This window comes from Arctopsyche grandis, chromosome 9 (genome assembly GCF_051622035.1).
Source record: "Arctopsyche grandis isolate Sample6627 chromosome 9, ASM5162203v2, whole genome shotgun sequence".
In the NCBI taxonomy this organism is placed as follows: domain Eukaryota; kingdom Metazoa; phylum Arthropoda; class Insecta; order Trichoptera; family Hydropsychidae; genus Arctopsyche; species Arctopsyche grandis.
The window spans coordinates 20811023-20835348 of NC_135363.1; the positions used below are offsets into that span (position 1 = coordinate 20811023).

General features: G+C 33.3%; 3 protein-coding genes across 5 annotated transcripts; 2 read left to right on the forward strand and 1 right to left on the reverse strand.

Annotated features, from left to right (window-relative positions):
* Positions 1-1211: 1211 nt before the first annotated feature.
* LOC143916997 (aarF domain-containing kinase 1-like) lies at positions 1212-6083 on the forward strand. Its single transcript, XM_077438352.1, has 6 exons — positions 1212-1317; positions 2233-2672; positions 2741-3151; positions 3230-3403; positions 3485-3685; positions 4760-6083. The coding sequence occupies exons 2-6, from the start codon at positions 2241-2243 to the stop codon at positions 5078-5080; spliced, it is 1539 nt and encodes a 512-aa protein (XP_077294478.1). The 5' UTR covers positions 1212-1317; positions 2233-2240; the 3' UTR covers positions 5081-6083.
* Positions 6084-7662: 1579 nt separating this feature from the next.
* On the forward strand, positions 7663-9324 carry RpL18A (ribosomal protein L18A). Of its 3 annotated transcripts, none has more exons than XM_077438355.1 (4): positions 7663-7768; positions 8256-8432; positions 8679-8858; positions 9098-9324. In XM_077438355.1, the coding sequence occupies exons 1-4, from the start codon at positions 7751-7753 to the stop codon at positions 9254-9256; spliced, it is 534 nt and encodes a 177-aa protein (XP_077294481.1). In that variant the 5' UTR covers positions 7663-7750; the 3' UTR covers positions 9257-9324. The 3 variants fall into 3 exon arrangements, with proteins under 3 accessions (XP_077294481.1, XP_077294482.1, XP_077294483.1); XM_077438356.1 differs by having other exon boundaries at positions 7683-8171; XM_077438357.1 differs by having other exon boundaries at positions 7717-8087.
* Positions 9325-10707: 1383 nt separating this feature from the next.
* Dcr-2 (Endoribonuclease Dcr-2) lies at positions 10708-23816 on the reverse strand. The gene is made up of 27 exons (XM_077438358.1): positions 23694-23816; positions 20854-21227; positions 20584-20761; positions 20372-20495; positions 20097-20286; positions 19697-20009; positions 19378-19615; positions 19051-19282; positions 18880-18976; positions 18626-18801; positions 18449-18558; positions 17621-17741; positions 17264-17544; positions 16920-17189; positions 16694-16835; positions 16398-16618; positions 16229-16311; positions 15954-16153; positions 15689-15879; positions 15385-15621; positions 14129-14267; positions 13845-14036; positions 13630-13734; positions 13392-13547; positions 12951-13313; positions 12692-12876; positions 10708-12613 (listed from the first exon to the last, which is right to left on the reverse strand). The coding sequence occupies exons 2-27, from the start codon at positions 21205-21207 to the stop codon at positions 12451-12453; spliced, it is 5061 nt and encodes a 1686-aa protein (XP_077294484.1). The 5' UTR covers positions 21208-21227; positions 23694-23816; the 3' UTR covers positions 10708-12450.
* Positions 23817-24326: the final 510 nt, after the last annotated feature.

Consider the following 24326-nt stretch of genomic DNA (forward strand, 5'->3'; position numbering starts at 1 on the left):
TTAGTCAGTTTTATTTTTAATTTTAGTTATTTACCAATCTACCTACATCTTATTTATCGTATGATTTTAATTATTTTTCGGAATCAGTTTATTTTCTTATATAATGTACTTTTTATTACAGTTAATAGACGTAGTAATAAATAAGTGAATCAATACATCGACTTTTAAAAGCAAATTCGATTGAATCTGATTACATTTTCATTCATATTTGAATAGGTAAGTAGATGTTTGTACGAAACAAATTCAAATTAGCTCGCACACTTATTGAAATGCCATATTTTTCAATGTATTTATGTAAAAACAAGTTATTCGACAACAAAATTTAGTTTCATAGTTTCTCCACTTTAATGTTCATTCCACTATTTTTTTTTTTTAATATGATGCACACTTAATATGGGCAAATGAATAAATTATATGTATACGTGGAAAACATATGTATGTATGTACAATACAACTTGATAATTACAAAATTTCTATTAAATTTGACACCAAAATTTAGACACTTGCCTGGTGCCATATTTAAGTGGCATAATGACATTAATGACATATATGTACAAATGGCACATCCGTCCATAATGGTTTCAAAGGTTTATAATAATCAGTTATATGTATGTATGTAGTTATGTATTAAAAGTGACAAAAAGAATCCGTTACTGATTATATATTGGTTAGACATCTAAGTAGTTACAGTATTACATATGTATGTATTTGACACGATTTTCGAATAGGCTTTTGAGCTCTTTTTTCTATTATGCTGTACATTAACATTAGAATAATATGATTACTAACCAAATTAAATTAAATTGTAAAATAGAAAATGATCAGTGGATCAGTAGCTATTAAAATATATATAAAATGTAAAAATAAAAAGCATTTAAAAATCAACAAAAAAACACGATTTTCGAGTAAAAGCAAAGTTTCCCAAATTCAAATTACGCCACTTCTGCACTGACCGTCTCATATTATGTACGTACGTATATATGTATGTATGTATTATACTTTAGCATGCAATATTATTTTATACAGTATACATTTCAATGGATTGAATCATTGAATAAATGACCAATCTGGAGTATTCGGCGCTTTCTTTTACTTTTTCTTTTGATCGTAAGCCATGTGTATCGATAAAAAGTAGTGGGAGTGGGTAAGAAAGAGAGAAAATGATTGAAATTGTACATTGCCATGGCGCGTCATCACATCACCAATTCCCCAGTATTCGTTGTGGCTTGGGTGGGTTAGCTCGCGTTCATTCTAAGATTTTTCCGGTTTTCTGTCATCTTTGAAAGGTCAACGCGCAAATTGCTTATGCAATACCAGGTAAAACCACGCCTAAAAACGAATTACTGAACGTCGCATACGAATAAAATTATATAGCCAAATTTTGGTGAAAGTCAATTTTACATACCAACTCATTTAGGACATGCAAATTCACTATACGTTATATATATGTACTACTTTCTTCCACATATAATCTAACATTAAAAAGTAATAACAATTTCCTATGTACATATATCAGATATTGTATACAGGTGATGTTGTATAGTTTTTTTTAAATAAAAAAATGCTTAATTACAATAAATAATCACGAAAATCATTAATATACTTTTTATGATCCGATATTTTTTATAAATTTTCGGTCTTATAGAATTCTGGGGCCACTGTATGTTTTCCTAATTTCTCAAATTACCTATTATACATATGTATATTCAATTCAATGGTGCTATCATTTAGTTTAATATTTATTTTAAAGGCAAAACCTTTTCAATCTCACTGAATATGTTCATGAATCATTGTGAAATTCAGTTTAATATATGTTAACTTACACTGCATAGTTTTGTATATAAATATATAACACGTGGAATGATGGAAAAAGTTTCACATTCATAGTTAAATTCTTCAAAATATATTTACTTACCTGACATGCTGAGATTATTTTAAATGTTTAAATTGAAAAACTTGTGAATTGCAATTATATTTTTAATATTTACTAACTTTATCGAATGAAACTAAACGATCAAAGTATCGTAAAGATAATATAACTTTTTCTTATATATTTTACTACATACATATAGAAACCACAATTTTACGAGAACATTTTAAATGAAGTGATAAAAATTGTGTGATACTGAGTAGTTAAGTTCTTGATTGAACAGAATTTTTTGCCAACATTTATATATACGTATGAATCTATATTTATATTTATAAATTGTTTTAAAAAAGAGTTCATTTCAGGAGTTAAAATGCTGCGTAGGTATCTCAAATACGGTTTAGCAGGTGGATTAGGTCTTGGAACGATCAACACCTGGGTGAAACTGCACAATGAAAACTATGACATAAATTCTCTGGTCGTAGTCCGTACTGGAAGATCCATGATAACCGCCTGCCAGATTGGTTTATTATACAAAACCAAATTATATGCTAAAAATCTTGACAAAACTACTGATGAGTACAAACAGCTAAGGAGTGAAGTTCATCAAATGGCTGCTAATAAACTTTTACAACTTTGTCGAAGTAACAAAGGTATTTTCGTCAAAGTTGGCCAGCATATAGGAGCCATGGATTACATACTGCCCTCTGAATATGTGCAAACGTTAAGAATTCTACATAGCGATGCTCCCATCAATCCAATTAATATGATATACAAAATCATCAAAGAAGACTTAAAAGTAGAGGTATGAGCGAAATGTCTGAATCTGACTTATTCCTATCAGATTTGTTATCATTATTTGTTATGTTACAGGCCACTGATATATTTGATGAGTTTGTTGCTGAACCATTGGGTGCTGCATCTTTGGCACAAGTGCATAAAGCCAAATTGAAAGACGGAACTGAAGTAGCTGTGAAAGTTCAACACTCCTTTGTGAGAAATAACATCGATGTTGATATACAATGTATGGAATTTATGGTCAAGACAATGTCTTGGGTATTTCCCGATTTCCAAATGGATTGGCTTGTTAAAATGACAAAAAAGAATATATACAACGAATTAGATTTTAAGCATGAAGCATCGAACGCTGAAAAGCTGGCCATGTTATTTAAGGATTACAAATGGTTAAAAATTCCCAAGGTGTATTGGGATTATACTACAGAGCGTGTTCTTGTTATGGAGTATGTTGATGGAGGATTAGTGAATAATTTAAATTATATAAAAGTAATGATATATATTTAGTTTTGTTTATCATATTTTGTATTGTTTGTAATAAATTGCAGCTATTTCTTTTTTTTTTAGGAACATAATATTGATCCATACGATCTGTCGAAAAAATTAGGTGATCTGTATTCACATATGATTTTTGTTCATGGTTTTGTTCACGGTGATCCACATTCTGGAAATATTGTTGTACAAAAAAAACCAAACGATAAAGAGGTCACAATTTATTTGTTAGATCACGGTTTATATGGAGTAAGTTTAGTTGATAATAAATTAAATAAATTAAAAAAAATGTATGTATGTAAGTGATTTATTTAATTTTACATTTTATAGGTATTAACCGATGAGTTTCGTTTTGACTATTCTCAATTTTGGTTGAGTATAATGCATCGTGATTTCAACAAAATGAAAATATATGCAAAGAAACTCGGTATCAACGAGGATCTTTATTTCTTATTTGCTGCCATGGTGACTGGTCGACCATGGGATACAATTAAAAAAGGAATAGATCGCACCAAGCCGGGTGAAACAGAGGTTAGTTGCAGAATTCAAAATCCATAGAATAATGTTATATAAGGAATTTTTATAAGAAACTCGCCGAAATATCCAGAGTTGCTCGGGTGGTGGAAAGATGGAAAAAAAAAGCAAAAGATTGAACTCTTTTGTAGTCTTCAATAGTGGTTTTAAATTAAATATTGCAGATTTTATCAATCTAACAACCAATCAAACGTATGTTAATAAAGATGGATGAAATTCATATTTATATAGTAGATACAATACATGCCGAGTTAAAATAATTTTACATTTTTCCTATACATAATAAATTGTGCTAAAAATAATATTTTAATATTCACACTGCAACCGTCATTCAGAATTTCGCCAAACAGAATTGAAATGTTGTAAATGTATTCATATATTCATAAATAATATTGCAGTCGTAATAAAATTTACATAATGAAATTTTAAGATATTGAGCTACAAAAAAATTTTATATGATTGTACTTTATATATGTATGTACTTTGTACTCTTTCTACTTTTGTTTTTGCAGTAAAATCAAAATTGATTAGTATAAAGTTTGTATATACCAAAAAGGAATCATCGATGTTATATTACATATATGTATAATACAATATATAGCAAATGGGTCTACGTGACGAGACAGAATGTAAATTACAGAAAACACAAATATCGGAAGGCAAAGATCGAAAATCGAAAGATCTTAAGTCAAAAGATCAAAAAATAAATGGTGCAAGGTAAACGGTACATACTCACTTAATTTACGCGAGCAGGATACAACAGGAACAAGAGGAACAGGCTTTTCCTCCCGTATTCTGCGCGCGCACATTAATACGGGAGGAAAAGCCTATTCCTCTTGTTCCTGTCGTATCCTGCTCGCGCAAATTAAGTGAGTATGTACCGTTTACCATGCAACATTTTTTTTTTGATCTTTCGACTTAAGATCTTTCGATTTTCGATCTTTGCCTTCCGATATTTGCGTTTTCTGTAATTTAACATTCAGTATCGTCACGGAGACCGATAGCAAATATGTATACGTATGTAATATTCAGACAACATTAAATTATACACAATAATTTATTATTTTTCAGAAAGAACAGTTTCAGCTTCATGTGCCAAATCTAATCAACGATGTTTCACATTGTCTGGAAACTATGGATCCACAGACGCTGATTGTTCTTAAAACGAATGACTTGGTGCGTAGCTTGGAATACATGCTCGGTACACATGAAAGAATGTGCGGACTAACAGTGATGACTAAATGTTGTCTGCAGACAGTCAACACTGGAAACATTAGAAATTCGAAATCTACACTTGATAGAATGTGTGTTAGATTAAGAAATTTTTATACAATGGTAACTTACTACTTTTATACAATTCTGTTAGACGTGAGGTTCAAATTTTTACTGTAGTAATTTTACTATTAAGATTAGGGGCGCGCGGTGAAAATCTCCCTATTTTTGTCGCGCAGCCTTACTAACGTATGCGATAAAAACAGGTAGAATTTTGTGGCACGCCACTGATCAAGGTAATATTAATATTTGCATCTGTAAGTTTTTTAAAAGTATTTCCATTTTGTTATATACATACTTATGTTTATTACACTTATGGTGTTCAAAAACCTTAGCCCGGCTTTACACGGGCAGGATGGATTAGACCGGTATTGTGTCTACGCCGGTTACTAGGCGCTGTGTTGTATGGATGGGCATGCAATGTTTCATCCGGCCCGTATGAAACATTGCATGCCCACCCATAAAACATGACACCTAGTAACCGGTGCAGTTACAGTGCCGGTCTAATCTACCCTGCCAGTAAAGCCGGACTTAGATTACCTCAACTATCCAAAGTGGGTCTAAGAGATAAATTAAAATTAATGTCTTCCAATTTAATATAAATGCTCAATATATAATAAGCAGGTATGAGTCCAAATAGTTTATAAATACACAAGGTTGAATCAAAAATAACTCATGAGTTATAATAGTTAATGTACATATCATAAAAAAAAGCTTTAATGAAAAACCTCTAAGTCGACTAAATATTTTAGTTTAATTTTAAGAAATGTACTGAACATTGGGTTACCGGGTGGTATATTTTTTGGGAATTTATGGTGTAATTTTGATCACCAATAGATATGCATTAAAATTAAACGCTTTTACTGCAACATTCTCAACACTCATAAGAGTTTTGATTTAATATAATATTTGCCATATTCTATAAAGGTAATATTTTCTGGTATTATCTTTTAGATATTACATAATACTTATTAAAAAAAAAATCATTGGGATTTTTTATTTTGTTGTAGATAATTCAAATCAAAAAGATGTTGACATTATTTTTTTTTATTATTATAATATATGTATGTATGTATAACATATACCTGTTTTTGTTGAAAATAAAATATTTTCGAAACACATTATATTCAGTTTCTTATTTTTTTTCCTTTTTAATATCAATTGATTAACTACTAACCTTTGAATAAAAATGAAATTAAGATTATTTGAAAAATAAAGTTTTTATATATAAAATTAACAATTTTTTGTCGCGTTTGTTTTTGATACTAATGTAAAAAAAACTATTTGAACTAAGGGAAACGCCACAGTTTTTGACTGCGATATACATACATAGTTGTAAGGGTAATTGGATTATTAAGCACATTGCGATCGCTCAAAAGACAATTTTTGCCATGAAGATCGCGAATATGAAATATTTGGCACTCGAATTTTAGTTAGTATGATGGTAGTTTTCGGCTGCCTGGTGTTCCGTTATAAAGATTTTAGTGAATTTTGGGCGAGCGCTTTGTGGGCAATAATCACCGAACCAGTTATTAGCTGCTTAAATTAAAACGATACACTAAATTCAATTAATATATTATTAGTTAGTAATGAGTATAGATTTATTTCCAAATAGACGAATAGAGTATATACTACAGTCGTTGGTCATGCACTAGATTTTGGCTACATGGATTAAAATAATGTTCCGAGATTTTAGTGATTTTCGAGAGATCGCTTTTTGCGGGATAATCACCGAACCTATTCAATCACCCTCCATTATATAGTTATGGGTTCAGTGAGTATTCCATACAAAGTGATCTCGCATACGTCACTAAAATCTCGATCATGGAACTTCTGGCACCCGAAAATTCCATCCATCAAGATACACCCACGCGAACTATCATACTAACGAGAACTCGAGTGCCAGATATTTCGCGATCGAGACTTGCGCAAGATCGCTTTTTGCGGAATAATCTGTTTACAGATTGAACACTGTGGTTCTCACTGCATCGAAAGTGACTTGATTGAAAGTCGAAAAACCAATATTTTTGCGATTTTTATGACAATATGTGAAATAGTCCGTTTATCATACATACATACATATGAAAAGCGGATAGTATTACCGGTAAACGGACTACTAGTCAAATGTGAAAATTAAAAATTGGTCGAATTTTTGGGTGTGACCAGTTTTTTCGTGACTAATTTTCGGGTGTGACCAGTTTTCTCGTCACCACTTATAGTGTGACGGGTGATCACGTGTGACCGATCTAGAGCGACCGGTTGTCCTGTGACTGATTCACATATGACTAGTAGTTCGTTTACCTTACCATACATATATAGTACCGTTTACCATGCATAGATTATTTTCGATTTTCGATGCAGTGACCCAGATCCGATTGAACAATATGGTTTTTTGACGTTTTGGTAATTGTTAACTTCATAGAAAACATTTTTTTTTATTAATAATGAACAAGAGTGCTTTCAGCATTGCTGTGACGAGTATTGTTATTTGGGACTGCCTTAATTAATTTCCGTCCCTCATATTTACATGACTAAAGAATATAATAATTCCTTTCCTTGACAGACAAAAATTGAAAATAAGTCGATTAAATTATTTTTTCTTATCGCTTATTTAAATGAAATGATATTTTAGATAAATAAAAGCAGAAAAAAATAATATTAAAAAGTAGCTAGCACGTGTAGAAAATTGAATGTTCGATGGAGCAGTTGGCAGCAGTGATCTAGAGCGAGTGTTGGCCCGCGTGGCCTGTCCGTGTCTTTCCGGTTCCAGCGAGTCGCGTCGGCCGCAACATGAAGGCGAGCGGCCAGGTAAATTCGAATTTCACGGCTCCTAGTCTCCTAGTCCACTCGCGGAGGCCCGCTGCGGGGGCGTATGAGTGGAGGCCTCGCCCCGCAATATGCGCCCCCGCGTCGAGCGTTCCCCACCCGAGCGGTTCGACCGCCATCGTCCATCACTATCAACTCCACGTGACACCGAATTCTCATATCCTTTACATCTGGATTCCATCCTTCCGCCTCTCCACTCCAGTTCACCTCTCTCCCTATTACTTTGATTGTTCTATTTCTGATCGTCCACACTGCCCCGTACTGTCACAACTTGGCGATTTCACACACTTCACATTTTGAGGTTATGTCACATTGACACGCTTTTGTATACGCTCATCGAAACACTTTTCATTTCCATTTCTGATACTGTGTTCTACAATGAGCGGTATTTACATTGATATTTTCATCAATATGCTCAAGCTTGGATGTGATTCAGATTTTTTTTACCATATGTTTTTCTCATTTTCAGTTGAAGGAGTTCGAGGTGATTGGGCGCAAATTGCCCACAGAGAAGGAGAAGAAGACTCCTCTTTATAAGATGAGAATATTCTCTCCAGAACCGATAGTTGCAAAATCTAGGTTCTGGTACTTCTTGCGACAACTCAAGAAGTTCAAGAAATCAACTGGCGAGATCGTTTCAGTTAGGGTATGATTATAATCTCATTTATATATGTATTCGTTTGGGCGAACAACCAGCTGTCCTATAATCATGCATATTATTTGACTTCCTAGATATTCGCCAACATCGATCAGGAGAAGTTTTGAGATGCTTTGACTTTCAATGTTATCGCATAATAAATTTCTTCTTACAAGTTTTCTCATTTAATGTTTTTTTTATTTTATTTTTTACATCATTTTGATGTTTAATTTATTTTCGTTTGTTAAATTTTAGGAAATCCCTGAAAAGACTCCCCTTCGCATTAAGAATTTCGGAGTATGGTTACGGTATGAATCCCGTTCAGGTACACACAACATGTACAGGGAATACCGAGATCTGTCTGTCGGCGGTGCCGTCACTCAGTGCTACAGGGACATGGGGGCCCGCCATCGTGCTCGCGCCCACTCCATCCAGGTAATTAAAAGTTCCTTTCAAACTCCACTTTTGGTTAGCGAATAACCAGCTGCTGGTGTAATTAATTCCCTTTCGCCAGCTCCCTAGACACTCACTTAAATTGAAGTAGGGATAGTTTGAAATGTCAGCGTTCTCGTACGCTAGCATTATAGAACCCCTATGACAATGCATATTGGATACAAGTTATCTCGTATTCATATTTAATATTTGTATTTTACTATATTGTTTGATATTTGCAGATTATTAAAGTGGAAGTTTTGAAAGCGTCTAGTTGCAGACGGCCCCAGATCAAACAATTCCACGATTCCAAAATCAAGTTCCCACTGCCCAAGAGGATCCAACACCGCAAACGTCTTATTAAGTTCTCAATGCGTCGCCCTAACACTTATTACATGTAATGATGGATTTTTTTTATTTTTTGTACATCTTACATCTAACATTAAATAAATGTGGTTAGGCAAATACCAAGTTTTTCTTATTTACTGCCCTTTGTTAAATCATATGAGTGATATTGTTATAAGGTGAATATCAGATTAATTTTTAATTTTGACGAATTAAGTCTTATCTATTCTTGGAATATGATAACACCAACACAACTCTACGGACTCAAGCAGAATTTTGCTATAAGAGAATTTGTCATACAGTGGCTGTGGAGTTCAGACGAAAAGGTTTGAACACATGTGTTCAATGATATAATTACTTTTTGTATTAAATAAATTGCTTAGTCAAAAGAAAAGTTCATTTCCGAGCACAAATCATCCAAAAGCGTATTACAATCGTATCAGGAACTCGAATTGAAACTTTTAGCAATTGGAAAAGTAAAAAAACCTAGATCATTTAAGGGGACTGAATCAAAAACTGTTCCTGTTGATTTTTATAACCAAAAAAAGAAGCATGGGTGTATAAGGGATGCGGTGCATCCGCTCTAAAATCGCCAGACAGATTAACGAACGGCTGCTTTAAATGCAATTCTCATCTTCTCGAATGATAGATTGCACATCAGATGACGGGTAACCTTTCGATGTGCACAGATGCAATTATTAAAATTGAGTTGGATCTTTCCGGCAAGTTTAATAAGGCAAGATTCGATAAGTTCCGAATCTTGCCTTATTAAACTCGCCAGAAAGATCCAACTCAATTTTAATAATTGCATCTGTGCACATCGAAAGGTTACTCGTCATCTGATGTGCAATCTATCATTCGAGGAAACGAGAATTACGTTTAAAGCTGCCGTTCTGTTAATCTGGCGATTTTAGAGCGGATGCACCAAACCCGTGGATAAGAGAGATCTTCGAAGATTGGTCCAAGACTCCAAGACATGGGTTTCTGAAATGGGAATTTTTTTTTAAAAGTTGAGGGTTAGCATGAACAGTTAAATTATTAGATAATGAAACCATAATAAAAACAAACGATGGTCTTATCTTAGTTAAATTTTTACCGCCTAATATTACAAGATTAATTCAACCCATGGAGCAAGGTTTCATATTATCAATACCGGCTTTACCGTGTTGGTCTTTTCGATGCTCTTGCTGAGGAAGATGATGATGGGATCAATTTATGGAGAAAAATGGTATTGGATGCTATACAACGAACAGTAAAATCTTGGTCGAAAGTAAAACCAATAACACTGGTTCGATTGGGAGAAAGATTCTTCCTAATGTGGAAATATATTCATCGGATTTTGAAGAGATCAAGGTAAGTTATCTGAAATATGCAGATTGATGGATAATTTAAAATGCTTTGATATTGTTGATCGGGAAAACATCGGAGTGGTTTGGTCGTGATCTGGGTTTTGAATGCATGATTGATGCAGATTTTTGAGTGACAATAGAAACGATATCAAAAATTGATAGTTCATATTATCTGTGTCTTTCAATATATACAGTTCCACACTCAGTATAATATAACAGCCTGGATAATTGAGAGTACACTGTAAGTGGATAACTATGCCTTTGATAGGTTTTATTTTTGTATCGCTAATGGAAATTCTCAAAATTTGTAATAAAAAATATTTTATTCCACAAACTTCTAGATCAAGTCGTTACATTTTTATGATTTCACAGGTTTAAACAAAATAACACTAAAACAAAAAATTATCACAGGAAGTTCAAAAAAAAAAAAATTAAAATGATAAAAATACTTTATTCATATGTTACAGTGATAATTCAGATAAAATTAATATTCGAAAACTAATAAAAAAATACTTTTAGCAAAATAAATGTTCATTATATTTTTGTTCCGACATTCGAAAATAAATATTTTTCATTATGTTGAGATAATACAAAAAAAATAAAATTCCGGGTATCATAAAATTTTTTTATCAGGTCTCCTGAATTTCAAAAATATTACATAATCTGACTCAAGACTTACATAGTAATTCAGACTTCAGAAACCCTAACGCTACTTATCACAATTTTGCGAAATACCGACACATGTTTCCATAACATTTCAATGTTATATTTTATTATAATAGAAAATTTCGATTATTAAAATTTCGATTCGAAAAAAAAGTCGATTAATTTCGGAATTTCCATACATGATGCATATAATCACTCAATGAAGCATAACGAGATCCAAAATTATACTGCAAATTCTCGATTTACCATAACATTCCAAATTATCAAAAAAACAAGTACATGACCCAGAAAATCATCACATGTGAAAAAACATACCCTACTTTGTGGTTTTAACCTTTCCACCGCGTACGACTACTATACATGTCCTAGCGAACATGCCCTCAGCGCGTGAGACACGCATAGATGTCTTGGAAGTTCCAACCTGTATAAGAGCCGTCTATTGTGTTAAAATTTTATAACTTGGTTGAAAATATTACTAAATGTATACTTTACCAAATTCAATAGATGGCAGTAGTCAAAAAAAATCCAATATAGGCTAAAATAATTTATAAAATATTACAACCTATATTTATAGTCGAAAACGCGATAACAAAATCCGCAAAAAAGCAGCCGCGTACAGGGCATGTTCGTTAAATTTGGTGACGTGGGCAAAGGGTTAAACATCCTGGTAAAACGAATTTGCGGTATATGTATGTTACTGTCCAAGTGTATATTTCATTTGTTCATGAACATACTACATAGTTTATTCACACACAAACCAATCTGGCCAGTTATAGTGTACACAAAAAAAAAAAAAACAAATCGACAAACGAACTATTTTTCATGCACAAACTGTTAGGCATAATCGTTTGTCCCATCCTTTATGTATATATGCTCACCCTGGGTTGCAATATTTTAAAAATTAGCAGAAACGAGAATTATAGCAACGTTATATAATACGGTATCCATAAGATATCCCATTTAAATACTTAGTGTTTTGACATTTCAAAGGTTTTGACAGCTCAAAAGAGTCTATTTGAAAGTATGTAGACACCTGGTGAGTCTATTTGAAGGTAGCTTTTGACTGTTAGCACTTACACTAAAACAGATAATTCGTAACGGGACTACTAACTAGTATGTTAATGAACGAACCGGAGTGAACACTTGAACTGTAACATATACGATAATCAATTAAAGGTATTAAATACCTATGTCATAAACTTAACAGTAATAAAAAATCATAAAAATCAATAGTTTCACTGGCAGGAACCAATGCCTAACATTTTGAGGGCAATTTTCGCCGCTGATCTTTTTGCATTGGCTTTATTGAAACCAAAACCATGAACTACTTTGAAAACTCCATTTAATTGGAATTGTAAAGGTACCATCACACGTCCTGTACTAGTTATGCTGCTTTCCCTGCAACGAAATACAAAAAGCGCATTAACAAAATTAACAAAATGTTTAGCAAAAGATGCAAATAAGTTAAAATCTTACTTGAATTTAGGCGTTGCGTGAATTTGTTCATGGAGCAATCTGACAGGTTGTTTCGGAATATTTTCACTAAACATCACTATTTCGTTGCGCATGAACTTGTAAAATATCTTCCACACCACATTTAAATCATTGCCACTATCAAAATATATAGCTCCGGCCAACGATTCGAATATATCTCCCAAGGCCTGAATGAAACATTGAAAACAATTAGATAAATATAATATAAAAATGTATATTTACACTAAATAAAGAAAGTAACCTTAGGCACGTCAACATAATCTGCGATGGTGCAGTCATTTTCTTCCAACAGAAATATGACAGTATCATCAATGAGATGCTGTCTCGACTTTTGGTACACTACAAACTTATATATGGCGACGTCGAGAGCAGAGTTCGACGACTGGATGAATTTGTGAAGGCCGAGTCTGACTATGACGCATGCAAATGTGACGTTGTTCACCAGAGCCGAGCGCAGGTCGGTAATATCTCCCGGACTCAGCGAGCCGCAGTTCTCATATATGTAGCTGGTGATCAAGAAGTCCAGGATCGCATCACCGATGAATTCTAAGCGTTGATAGCATTCAGTCACGTTGTTTTTGACGTTCGAGGAATGCGAAAGGGCCTACGGTGAATGTTACACACGTTCAATAATAAGCTGTTAAATATATCACACATTCAAGTATCGGCTCGACCAGCTTACCTGAACTAGATAAGACGGGTCTTTAAAATTATAATTCAATATATTTTCAATGTCCTTTTGACAAAAATCTAATTGATAATTCACACTGCCGATTGGAATTTTTCCTTCATTGAAAGACGTTTTTAAGTGTACATGCATCAAGTCGAAGACATTTTCCTGAAATTATTTAAAAATTAATTTAAAATTTGGATTTAATATTAATTAAAAATACATGATTTCATATATAATACATATTTACATTTTCTGGTAGTATTTTTAACCATGATAAAATTTTAAAAGCAGCTTCAATTCCGCTGTCTAATAGATAAAGGCCGATGAGAGCTTCAACGCAGTCAGAGATAACCTTAGTTTGAGCAAAATACAGAAATTAGTATCACCTATTATGTATATAATTACAAATAGCATTGATTGATTCATTTATAAATATTGAACCAGTGGATGGTATATAAAAACCTTATCAGCCACGTAAACTTCACCGCTATATGGTTCCATATTATTATCACGAATATCAAACACCGTGTCATGGTCCATTTCCAAATATTGGAAGAGAATCTCATTGATTTTTGATTTTGAGGAGTGTGACAACACTCCAATTACTACCTCTTCTCTCGGTATTTCAATAGGATAAATTGATATGGGATTAATCTGCAACACAAGTACAATTTACATTACTTTTACAGCGCGAAAACCCCCCCCCTTGGTTCACAATAATATGAAAATATCTACGTAATACTTACATTGGTATGTTTTTGAAGTAAATCAAAGATATATTCTGAGAAGCAGAATCCAGGCATGAGCCAGCCAAATTTAGCATTGAACTGTTTAGTCTTCATTCGACCGGCCAAATTGATAGCTTGTGCACAAAAATAAAGATTTCTAAAAAAACAAGCAATAACATTGAGCAAAAAAAAAATTACCAGAGCGGAGACTAATCAATTTTTACCAAGTTTGACCCACTGAATATGACAATGATTTTTGATGGTTTCCTCTCGTTTATGAAATATGGGCGTTTAAAAAAATGCGCAATTTTTACAGATTTTTGGCTTTTGCAGTCTTTAACCCAAAATCTAATATTGCTGGGCCAAAAGTGAGTATTGGAATCAATATTCCCGTGTTTTTTCTATTGATTTCGAGTGTTATTTTATTGCTTTAAAATACTTATAATTAATTATCTAGCGAATTTTGAAAGTCAAAAGTATACTGCTGTGTAGGGGTGGATTGAGGATCCAAATGAAAGGCCAAAGTCACTTCACAGCATTTATTGAATGATTCAGAAGGTCCACGCGCAGCCAGCGCTCGTTCCTAAGTACCTCCTTATAAAGGGCAAGTCGCTCCCTACAGCTTCCCCAATCCGTTTGTTTCTCCATTGTCTGGGCACATACAGTTTTAAGTGAGTCTCACGCTCTCAGGGTTCTAGGAATTCTAAGGACCACTTCTCGCTAGGCCAATTCGGGGGTCTCCATTGTTAGCCCCCGAATGCATTTTAGGTGACGGATAAACCCCATAATGTTCCCACGTTACAATACTTTTTATTTTACACATTTTTTTTTATTATGTATCCATTTCGGCCAGTTTTATATTTCACTACGTTTACAATGATTGGTTTTTAATCTCAATATATATATATATATATATATTTTTTTTTTTTTTTAACCTAAACGTACTAATTAGAGCGGTAAATGATTTTACATACGTTAATAAAAAATCACAATCAATAGAAAAAAAAATCTGATTATTGATGTCAATGCTCACTTTTGGCACAGCAATACTAGATTTTGAGTTAAAGACTGCAAAAGTTAAAAATTGCGCATTTTTTAAACTCTCATATTTCATAAACGAAAAGAATCATTGTCGTATTTGAATTCAGTGGGTCAAACTTAGTACAAATTGAATAGTCTCGGCTCCGGTAAGTAAAAAAACATGATTTTGTTGCTCAGTGTAATCAGATACAGTTGAAGTAAAACATACATATACACTCGAAAAAAATACTTACTTATTACTGACTAATTTTCCTTTAATAGTGGTGAGTTCACCTTCGGTGTGCTTTGGGTATTTGTGCCACAGGTAAAGGCTGGCCCCAAACTTCAAAAAAGAATCGCCCAAAGTCTCCAGCCGTTCTAGATTGATCACATCGTTAGATTTTGATATAGTGATTGCTTCCAACATGGAACTCAACTGTGGTCCGATTTTGGATATTTTCTTTTTCACGATGTCGATGACGTCATTATACCTAAATTTAAAATTTGGACATGATCGTGGGTATCTAGAAAACACTTCAATGAATATTATCCACATACTTTGGAGGTGCTGCGCGAATAGCTCTCTTGGAAACATTCGAGGGTATGGAAAAAATATCTGATTCGGTCTGATTTTGTTCGTTCTCGTCAACGGTTTCTACTTTATGAGAAACAAACTTGTCGAAACATTCGATATCCATCACGCTTACTTCATCAATTTTGCGATTGATATCTACAGGTTCTAAATTAGGCTAAAACATCAACAAGAAAATAAAAAGTGAGTATTGCATGACTTTTAAAAGGTTCTTATTATGAATTTACTAACATTCCATGGATATTCAGCGTCAATATTTGATTTTGTGAATTGGGAAGTGATTGTATTTCTTTCGGTGGTTTTATTGAATTCACGAGCCGGTGAGCATGGAGAAATGTCTGAAGAATGGTTTTTATTTTGAGATGTCAATACCGCCTTTTGAGATTTTTGAATTGCATGGATATCGACAACTAATGGTTCCCACTCTTCGCCTGAAATTATAATTGATATCAGTTTGTATTGATTGGTTTCCCTCGTATATATATAAATACGTCATAATTGATTACCATCTTCAAGATCTAGACAACCTAGTTTAGTCTCTCGCACTATCATTTGCCGTAATTCATTTGCTTGTAGAAGCATTGTAACTCTGTCAGTTAAAAAAAAAAAGAAATCAAATGTCTATGAATAAATTAACTTGTATTAAATTAATGTTCCAAAAATTTGTACAACTACCGATGAATCAGCGAAGGAAGTAGAATCGCTTTCAGCCACAGAACACCGGGAAAGTTGAATTTAAAACAAAATTCGGGCACTAATAGTTCCTCGTGAGAAGGTATATCAATCGAAGTAGCCTCTAAGATAGTTTTAACCTTTTTTTTGCTCAAATTTTCTTCAGCAGCTATCGTTATGGAACGTGGTAGTAAACAATTCATTTTTCCACCAATAGGTCTAACCTAAGAAAAAAATACGGTGAATCAATTCAATTCACTGCTTAAATTCAACTTGAATTGTATTCGAAATTTACTTACTTTGAGCATCGGTTGATTCTTTTCACCGACAACTCGCAGGTTATTGTACTTTAATTGGAAGTATTGAGCAAAAGATTCAAAATCGGTAGTATCGAAAGGTGAATCCGGTGTTTTATCTTCACAAACTTCAGTCACAATGTATCTGTATTAAAAAAATACTATGTTAGTAACAAAAATTGATACGAGTGGTTAAGCTATACATAAGTATTTTGAGAATAGGTTATACCTCAATGTGGTGTCGACTCGATACCACGGCCAAATCACACTGTGCAAGTATTCATCTTTAGTTACTCTCAACTGTTGTCGCTTCACAATGGACGGTTCCACACACTCATCAATTTTTTTGTGTGTATCGAGAATCTCTTCGTCAATGTCGATGATTTCGCCGCGTCTTAGTGTCGGCACCACATAGAAGAAGTTGTCATCTGATGTATTGTCCAGCGTTAAAAACGGTTGAGTGATGGCGAGCACGTCGTAAAACAACATCACATGAAATCTGAAAAATTCAACTGCCATATCAAAAATTCACACACACAATAAAATAATTTATTGACGGATTCAAATAATTACTGTTTTATTTTCTTTAACAGTTGATTTGATATTTTACGAGGAGTATTTTTGGGTGTGATTTCGATTGTAACTTCACCGGAACTGAGAAACAGGGAGAATGGACATATTTGATGCATTTCATTTTTCGTTATGAATGCATAACCGTTCTCAGATTCGAGCATTTTGTACACTTCTTGGATCTGTTGATTGGTGGTTTCAGCTTTGGGAGTTATCTTTATGTTTTGCATGAAGTATACGTCAGCTGGTACATTTTGGTTTAAGCGTTTGAAACTCGCTGGACACTGAAGATGAAAGCAAATCCTGGTTAAATAAGAATGCATGAAATACATTTTGTTGAATCATCTGAAAGAATCGAACCTCCTTTTTATAGAATTTTTGCTTCTTTCCGAATACACTCTCAGTTGAAATTTCCTCACTCGAAACAGGCCAATGCAAAAACAAAGCTTTTGTAGAGACATCGTCGAATACCATTTTAGCTCTAAAATCAAATTAGCAGGTTTATTCAGATAGTTGTAATCAGGCAGATTGTGATTGTTACGATGTAAGAATAAGGAAATGCACAAAATTGGAAGAGAATTCTTTCAGCTGAGTAATCATTTTTAAATCTAATGATACAATAGTTGAGACATGAAAACAAGTAGGTAAATATTGGATAGAATTTAGTGGCTGCAAAGCATGAAAATATCAAAATAATTACATGAAACGTTAGGGCGGAAGCACACTGAGTGGGACGTGGTACGTGTTTTGTTTTTAGATAAACTTTCAAACGTGCGAAAAAACGCAATACCCCTAGACCATATTCATGGTACACAGTCCCAAAAATCACCCCCTGAGTGTTTTCGGTGATATTTTATCTTTAATTGACAGTGATCGATACGGTGAACCCCATATTTAAAGAAATGTAGGAGAAGCTTGTCGGTTGCATATGGATATGCATACACGTGCAATCTCCCAAATATATTCATTCTGCAAGTGCACAGCGGGAAGCCAAGGACACATGACGTCCCATACCATTCAGTGTGGTATCGCCCTTAATGAGATCAGTGTTTCTGTACCCACTGTTGTCAGTAGATGGGATACATACAAATTAAAACAAATGACCAAATTGACAATTAGCAGGTATCCAACAGTGATTGGTTTATATGTAACTCCAATAATAGAATAAATCCATTAATATTCACATACCTATCTATCGGTAAGAGATTTTCATTGAGCTCCCCAAGTTTGTGTAGTTCTTTACAAGCCAAAAGAGCAGCAACTTGCTTAGCATCCTTTAAATTATTCATCGGAGGACTCTAAAAATTTAAATACATATTTTACACCCATATTTTACTAAAAACATTAATTAAATTTCAACCATACCTCGATAGTTCTCTTCATAGGTGAATTAGAAGGCATTTTTATTGAGATTATTGTAATATTTTTATTATTAATGCGTTTACGTAGCCATACCGGCTGAGGATCGGTGTAAATGTCATGATCCAGAGTAGAACAATATCTATTGAGTAAACTTATTGAAGAATTGATTGTTACAGTCGCTGAAAAAAAATAGAATCTCATTGTTAATAGGTCAAAAATACGAATATATGTGTATATCCAAGTGTTGATTTAAATACCATTATTATGACAATATGGTTCAAAGATACTTTTATATACTTTAGAAATTTCCTCTTCGCTTGGAGCAAGTCTATCTCGAGTTTTTCCAATGAGCATCTGTTATATAGAACTTAATATATGTATTTATGTATAGCTATTTTATGTGCATTTTATACGATGAAAAAACTTACCTCATTCATAATATGAAAAACGTCTTGATAAGACTTGAAAGTTTTAGTAAAATCACTTTTCTTGGGACTCGGTATGAGTATTACGTACGATGCGGTGGATTGACGACCCCTACCTTTAGATTGAATGTAAGATTTAAAAGTCATCAATTCGTCAAATCTTACAATGAGATTGCACTGAGGCAAATCAAAGCCTTCTTCTAATACATCAGTACTAATCAAACAATTGAGAGCTCTGTAAGGTAATGTTTAAATTATTATTACTAGAATTGAGTAAAAATATATAAATAAATTAGAAATGAAATTATAAAATAAAATAGATATACAGACCCTGTACGAAATTCGTTGACAGCAATTCTGTTTTGTTTCTTTTCATATAAATCTTCTCTGGTATCCGAGAATGGATTAACGTTAAAACCAGTGATAAAGTCGTGTTTCAAAAATTCGAACTCTTTGTTATGTTGCCTGACATGTTTAAGATAAATATTAAGCACAAGAGCAGTGACCCTTTCTTTGACGAAAATTATGCAACATAATTTTTCGTTGTGTTTATTGATTTTTTTAGGACCTGAAACGTACGCAACATTTTTCAGAACATATTGGATATTTGGGATACAAAAAAAATATGTAGTACTACAAAATATCCCACTAGAAACGGCCAAAGCTTTTGGTGAATACTCTTTCAAAAAGTTTAAGAGTGATTTAAGCTTTGATGACGAATTTTGAAAAATTTTTTCATAGGGATCCTCGTATTTCATCATAAACTTCTCTATGATTCCACGACATTTATTCGAAATCGTTATGATGTATTGTAGAAGTGGTTGTACTTCATAGTCAGACTTCAGCTTGATCCTTTCAACTCTTATAACAATGGCTAATATTGCTAATGAGGTTCCATAAGTCCCCAAATCATCCAAGTGTCTGATTATCGTTTTAATCAGTCGTATTAATTTGGTTCGTTGCTGCAATATCAATAAAAATAAAATAAAAAACTAGGAAAGAGGGAAAAGTTCAAATTCAACGGATAAAATTAAGTAATTAAAAATTACCTTATTTTTTGAAGCCAAGATTTCCATAAAATCTGCCCCTGAATGTTTACCAGTGGGATCATCTTCAGATAGCTTCACAATTTCCAAAAATTTTGTGACTTCACTTAAAGACTTTTCGACATATTTATCTATATCATTACAAGTATATGGAGTGTAAGTTATTACAATTTCACATGGCTTCGTGGAATAGCTGTCAAAAAAATTATACATAAAATACTTCATAGTATTGCTAGTTGATCCACATAGGGAATAAAACGTAATACAATAATAATCACCTATTAACTTCTTCGACGACATCACATGTGATAATTTTTGAATGAAACGTAGTTTCTAGTTCTCGTATGGACGCCTCTACCTCTTGGGGTTTGACGTTTCCGTTCAGAATAGTAGCAGTTAAGCCTGTAATATTCGTATGCTTTTAAATAAAATGTTTCACATAAAACATTTAATGAATTGACTCTTTATACAAGTGAACTATATTCGTTACCTACAACTCGGGGAGTTTCATGCATAGGTACAAACTCAAACTGACGCATGATTTGCCGCATCGGATGATCTTTAACAGCGGCATGACACTCGTCAAAAATGAGCAAGTTTATTCTATTGAACTGTATATAATTGTGTAATAACATATCACACAAAATTTGAGCCGTCATGATCAACACCTTAAATGTAAAATTGAAGCTAGACACGTTTTTTTCATATATATTGTACATATTTTGTTTACAGTATGGATTTAGATTGAGTGATAAATAACCTGCACATTTTCCAACTGCAGTAACCATTCATTTTGATCCCACAAATCAACTTTTTCTTGACTGGTGAAACCTTTTACCGTCAATGAAGTTAAATTTTCAACGACTTTCAAGTGCTGTGACACTAACGGAACTGTATTTACTAGGAAAAATATCCTTTTACCCCCTTCAGAATATGGGGCTTTGATGGATTCCTGTAATCTTTTCATCAATTGTATGGCTATGAATGTCTTGCCTGCTCCGGTTGGCAGAAATATAATTGAATTCTCTTCCAGAGCAATATTTTCCATCTGGCTCTGATAGCTGCGGGGTTTCATCTCGGGTATCATCTCGGGCTCCATCTCGGAGTCCGACATCTTTTAGCGCAGCAAAAAAACTGAAAATTAAAATATTATCATCTTAATCGAATCATAAAACTTACGTTGTATATATTTTTCGCCGTCACAATAGTAAAAACTGATGAAAATGATATAAAGTGGACCGTTATATTAACTTTAATTTGATAAATCAATACACTAAATGTAATATACAGTTGAATCAGTCATTTTTAAGTTCTATTATAATGACCCTGTCTAATTTACATAGAAACTGCTTCTCAATTCATCTTTTGAAAATTCTAGTATTTATTCAGTTGTGGTCATACGAGACTTTTATTTAAACAGTTTGCTACAAAAAATAATCTCCAGAATAACAATAGCACCGCTTTTTAAGGCTTCACAACTGTCCTTTTAAATTGCTTAAATTCTAATGTGACCTAATGTCTAAAGTCTTTCATCTTCGTGAGATTGATGATGAAATACCAGAATTGTTTTTGATTAACATTTATTGTGGTAAATTAATATATAAACTATTCAATTGCTTTGTTATTAGAAAATTCTTGATAATCAAAAATTATGTAGACATTTGCAATGATTCTAAAAATAGGAAAATGAGCGGATCCAGGCAAGTGATGCAATGTTATGAAATCAGCATAGTTTATTTATTGAAAAATCAACAGTTAATAAATGTATAAATGCATAAAAATAAAGAATAAATGTAATAAAATAAAATATCATCTGAGCCCAATTATAGATTTTTATAAATTACATAAAATGATACATAGAGACAAACAAATGAAAAAGGAAAGAATAAAAACTAAAACATGACTAAATAGAACAGTGTATAACTAAACATAAAGTGATATAATATTGGATAAAGATTATAATAGGAATAGAATCAAAACTCTCCCGATGGCAGTCCTGAATTGCTTCAAGAAATACCGAATAGATCAACGTCAATCAGCTCCCCGTAAAACATACGATAAACACGCTGTAGATAGGAATATTTTAGGGAATTGGTTTTGAAAGGATTAAGTGAAAATAGTGCAACCTAACTGGGATCCTGAAACCAACCTAACTCAGTAAATCAGGACAATCAAGGAAAAAATTTAGGAGCTTAAAAAGGAATGTAGCATCAGTAAGTCGTCGCCTGACAGAAAGATTGTTAAAGAATAGGAGTTTAGAATTAAAATACCGAGAACAGTAGTATGGGTGTATTTAGGAAAACGGTAGCGTAAGGATTTGATAAACTTTAGTTGGATTTTTTCAATACAATTAAATGGGATATATAAAAAGGTGACCAGATAATTGAGGAAAATTCAAGGTGAGACCATACATGGGGAAAATAAAGTAATTTAAGTACACAAGGATCATTAAAGGGTTTAGTTGAGCGGAGTAGGAATCCAAGAGATTTATATGCTTTATTAGTAATGAAGGAAATATGTTCAAAGTACATAATCGAGTTTATTAATAAGTATTACACCAAGATCCTTAATAGAAGGGGATGTATTTAGAATTGAATAGTTTAAATGGTAATGATAAGTGATAATAAATTCATTTCTGGCAAAATTTAAGATAGAACATTTATCCGGATTTAGAAAAAAGTTTATATAGCAAATATATCCAAATCTTCTTGCAGTTTATAACAATCGTCTATATGTAGTATAAATAGGTTTAAAAGAAGTATAGAAGAGTGTTTGAAGATATATGAAATATCATTAATATAGAGTAAGAAAAATAAGGGACCGAAATAAACTGATGTAAATCATTTCATCAACGAAACAGTCCTCCAGCTTCTTCATAAAAAGAGAGAGCTTCTTGACACGGTGAAGCGCCGTAAGATGGAATACTTTGGCCACATTATTCGCGGCCCCAAATATCGCCGTCTACAAACAATCATAGAAGGGAAAATAGAAGGCAAACGGTGGCTTGGGAGAAAGAAGCTCTCTTGGCTCCGGAACATCAGGTCATGGATGGGACTCGGTCTCGAAAAGCTATTTCGGCTTGCCCATGATAGGGAAGAATTCGCACGGGCCATAAACGATGTCTGCCCATGGTAGTCGCCTACGTCTGAATACGGATTCGGCATTAGAAGAAGAAGAAGAAATCATTTCATCAGATTTTTTGTAATAAAAAATTAAGTTTGATGTTTAGTTCATATATTTTGAATGCAATATGAGCATATATAATTAAGGGAAGTAATTACATAAAGAACAAATTGAATTAATATAATAAATGAAACTTAAATTTAGTAAAAGTAAAAATATTTTCTTAAATATACAGCACACGAGATATAACATTTTAAATGAAAATGTGCAGTGTTGATATTGACACGTGCAATTCGAGTGACTAATATTGCAAAGGACTACTCATTGAATGCTGATAAGGAAATAAGTGTTAACAGAAACTGGGGATAATAATGAAACCCCATGAAACTGAAAGGTTATGGAGTTGGACGAAGGCTCGAGAGAATGTTTGAGGTTTGAAGGAAGTTGGTTCATCTTTAACATAAATACACGTCATACCTTATCACCGGCAAATAACACTCGTACAAGAGCGAAACGAGCGGACACAACCGATTCACATTGTGTACTCGGCTACTTGTATATACATCAAAGTTCACTCCAAACCATCAAATTAACGACCATACATGAACTTTTTAGTCCTTGGACAATCGCCAATCTTGCATACCAAAGGGGCCTATAAACTAGTAACATGCTCATGGAAATGTATTACCAGATATATCGGGGCAATATAGTCGTGTAGCCCGGCAACATGTCCGTGTTTGCCGGCACTATTGCTCCACTATTACTGGTGGACGACCAAAACGATCAAAAACGGCCGATGACCTGTTACCATACTTAACATACTTACATACTTAACAGCACTGCACGACTCCGTTTCAAATATGTCATTTTATTACATTTCTATTCATATCTACCTACATGTCGCGGTCACGTCACGTTTACAGCACTTGGCCGAGTGCAAGGCAAAATCGGCTTACTTATACATTACAGGCCATGGCGATATGGCGCAATATTGCTTACGTCGTATTGTCGAGTACTTACAATATTAATGCATACACGTGCATTCGTAGCTACGCGTCAGAATATAAGTCAGCAAAAATGTTTCGGCGTTTATCGAATGAAAAATTATAT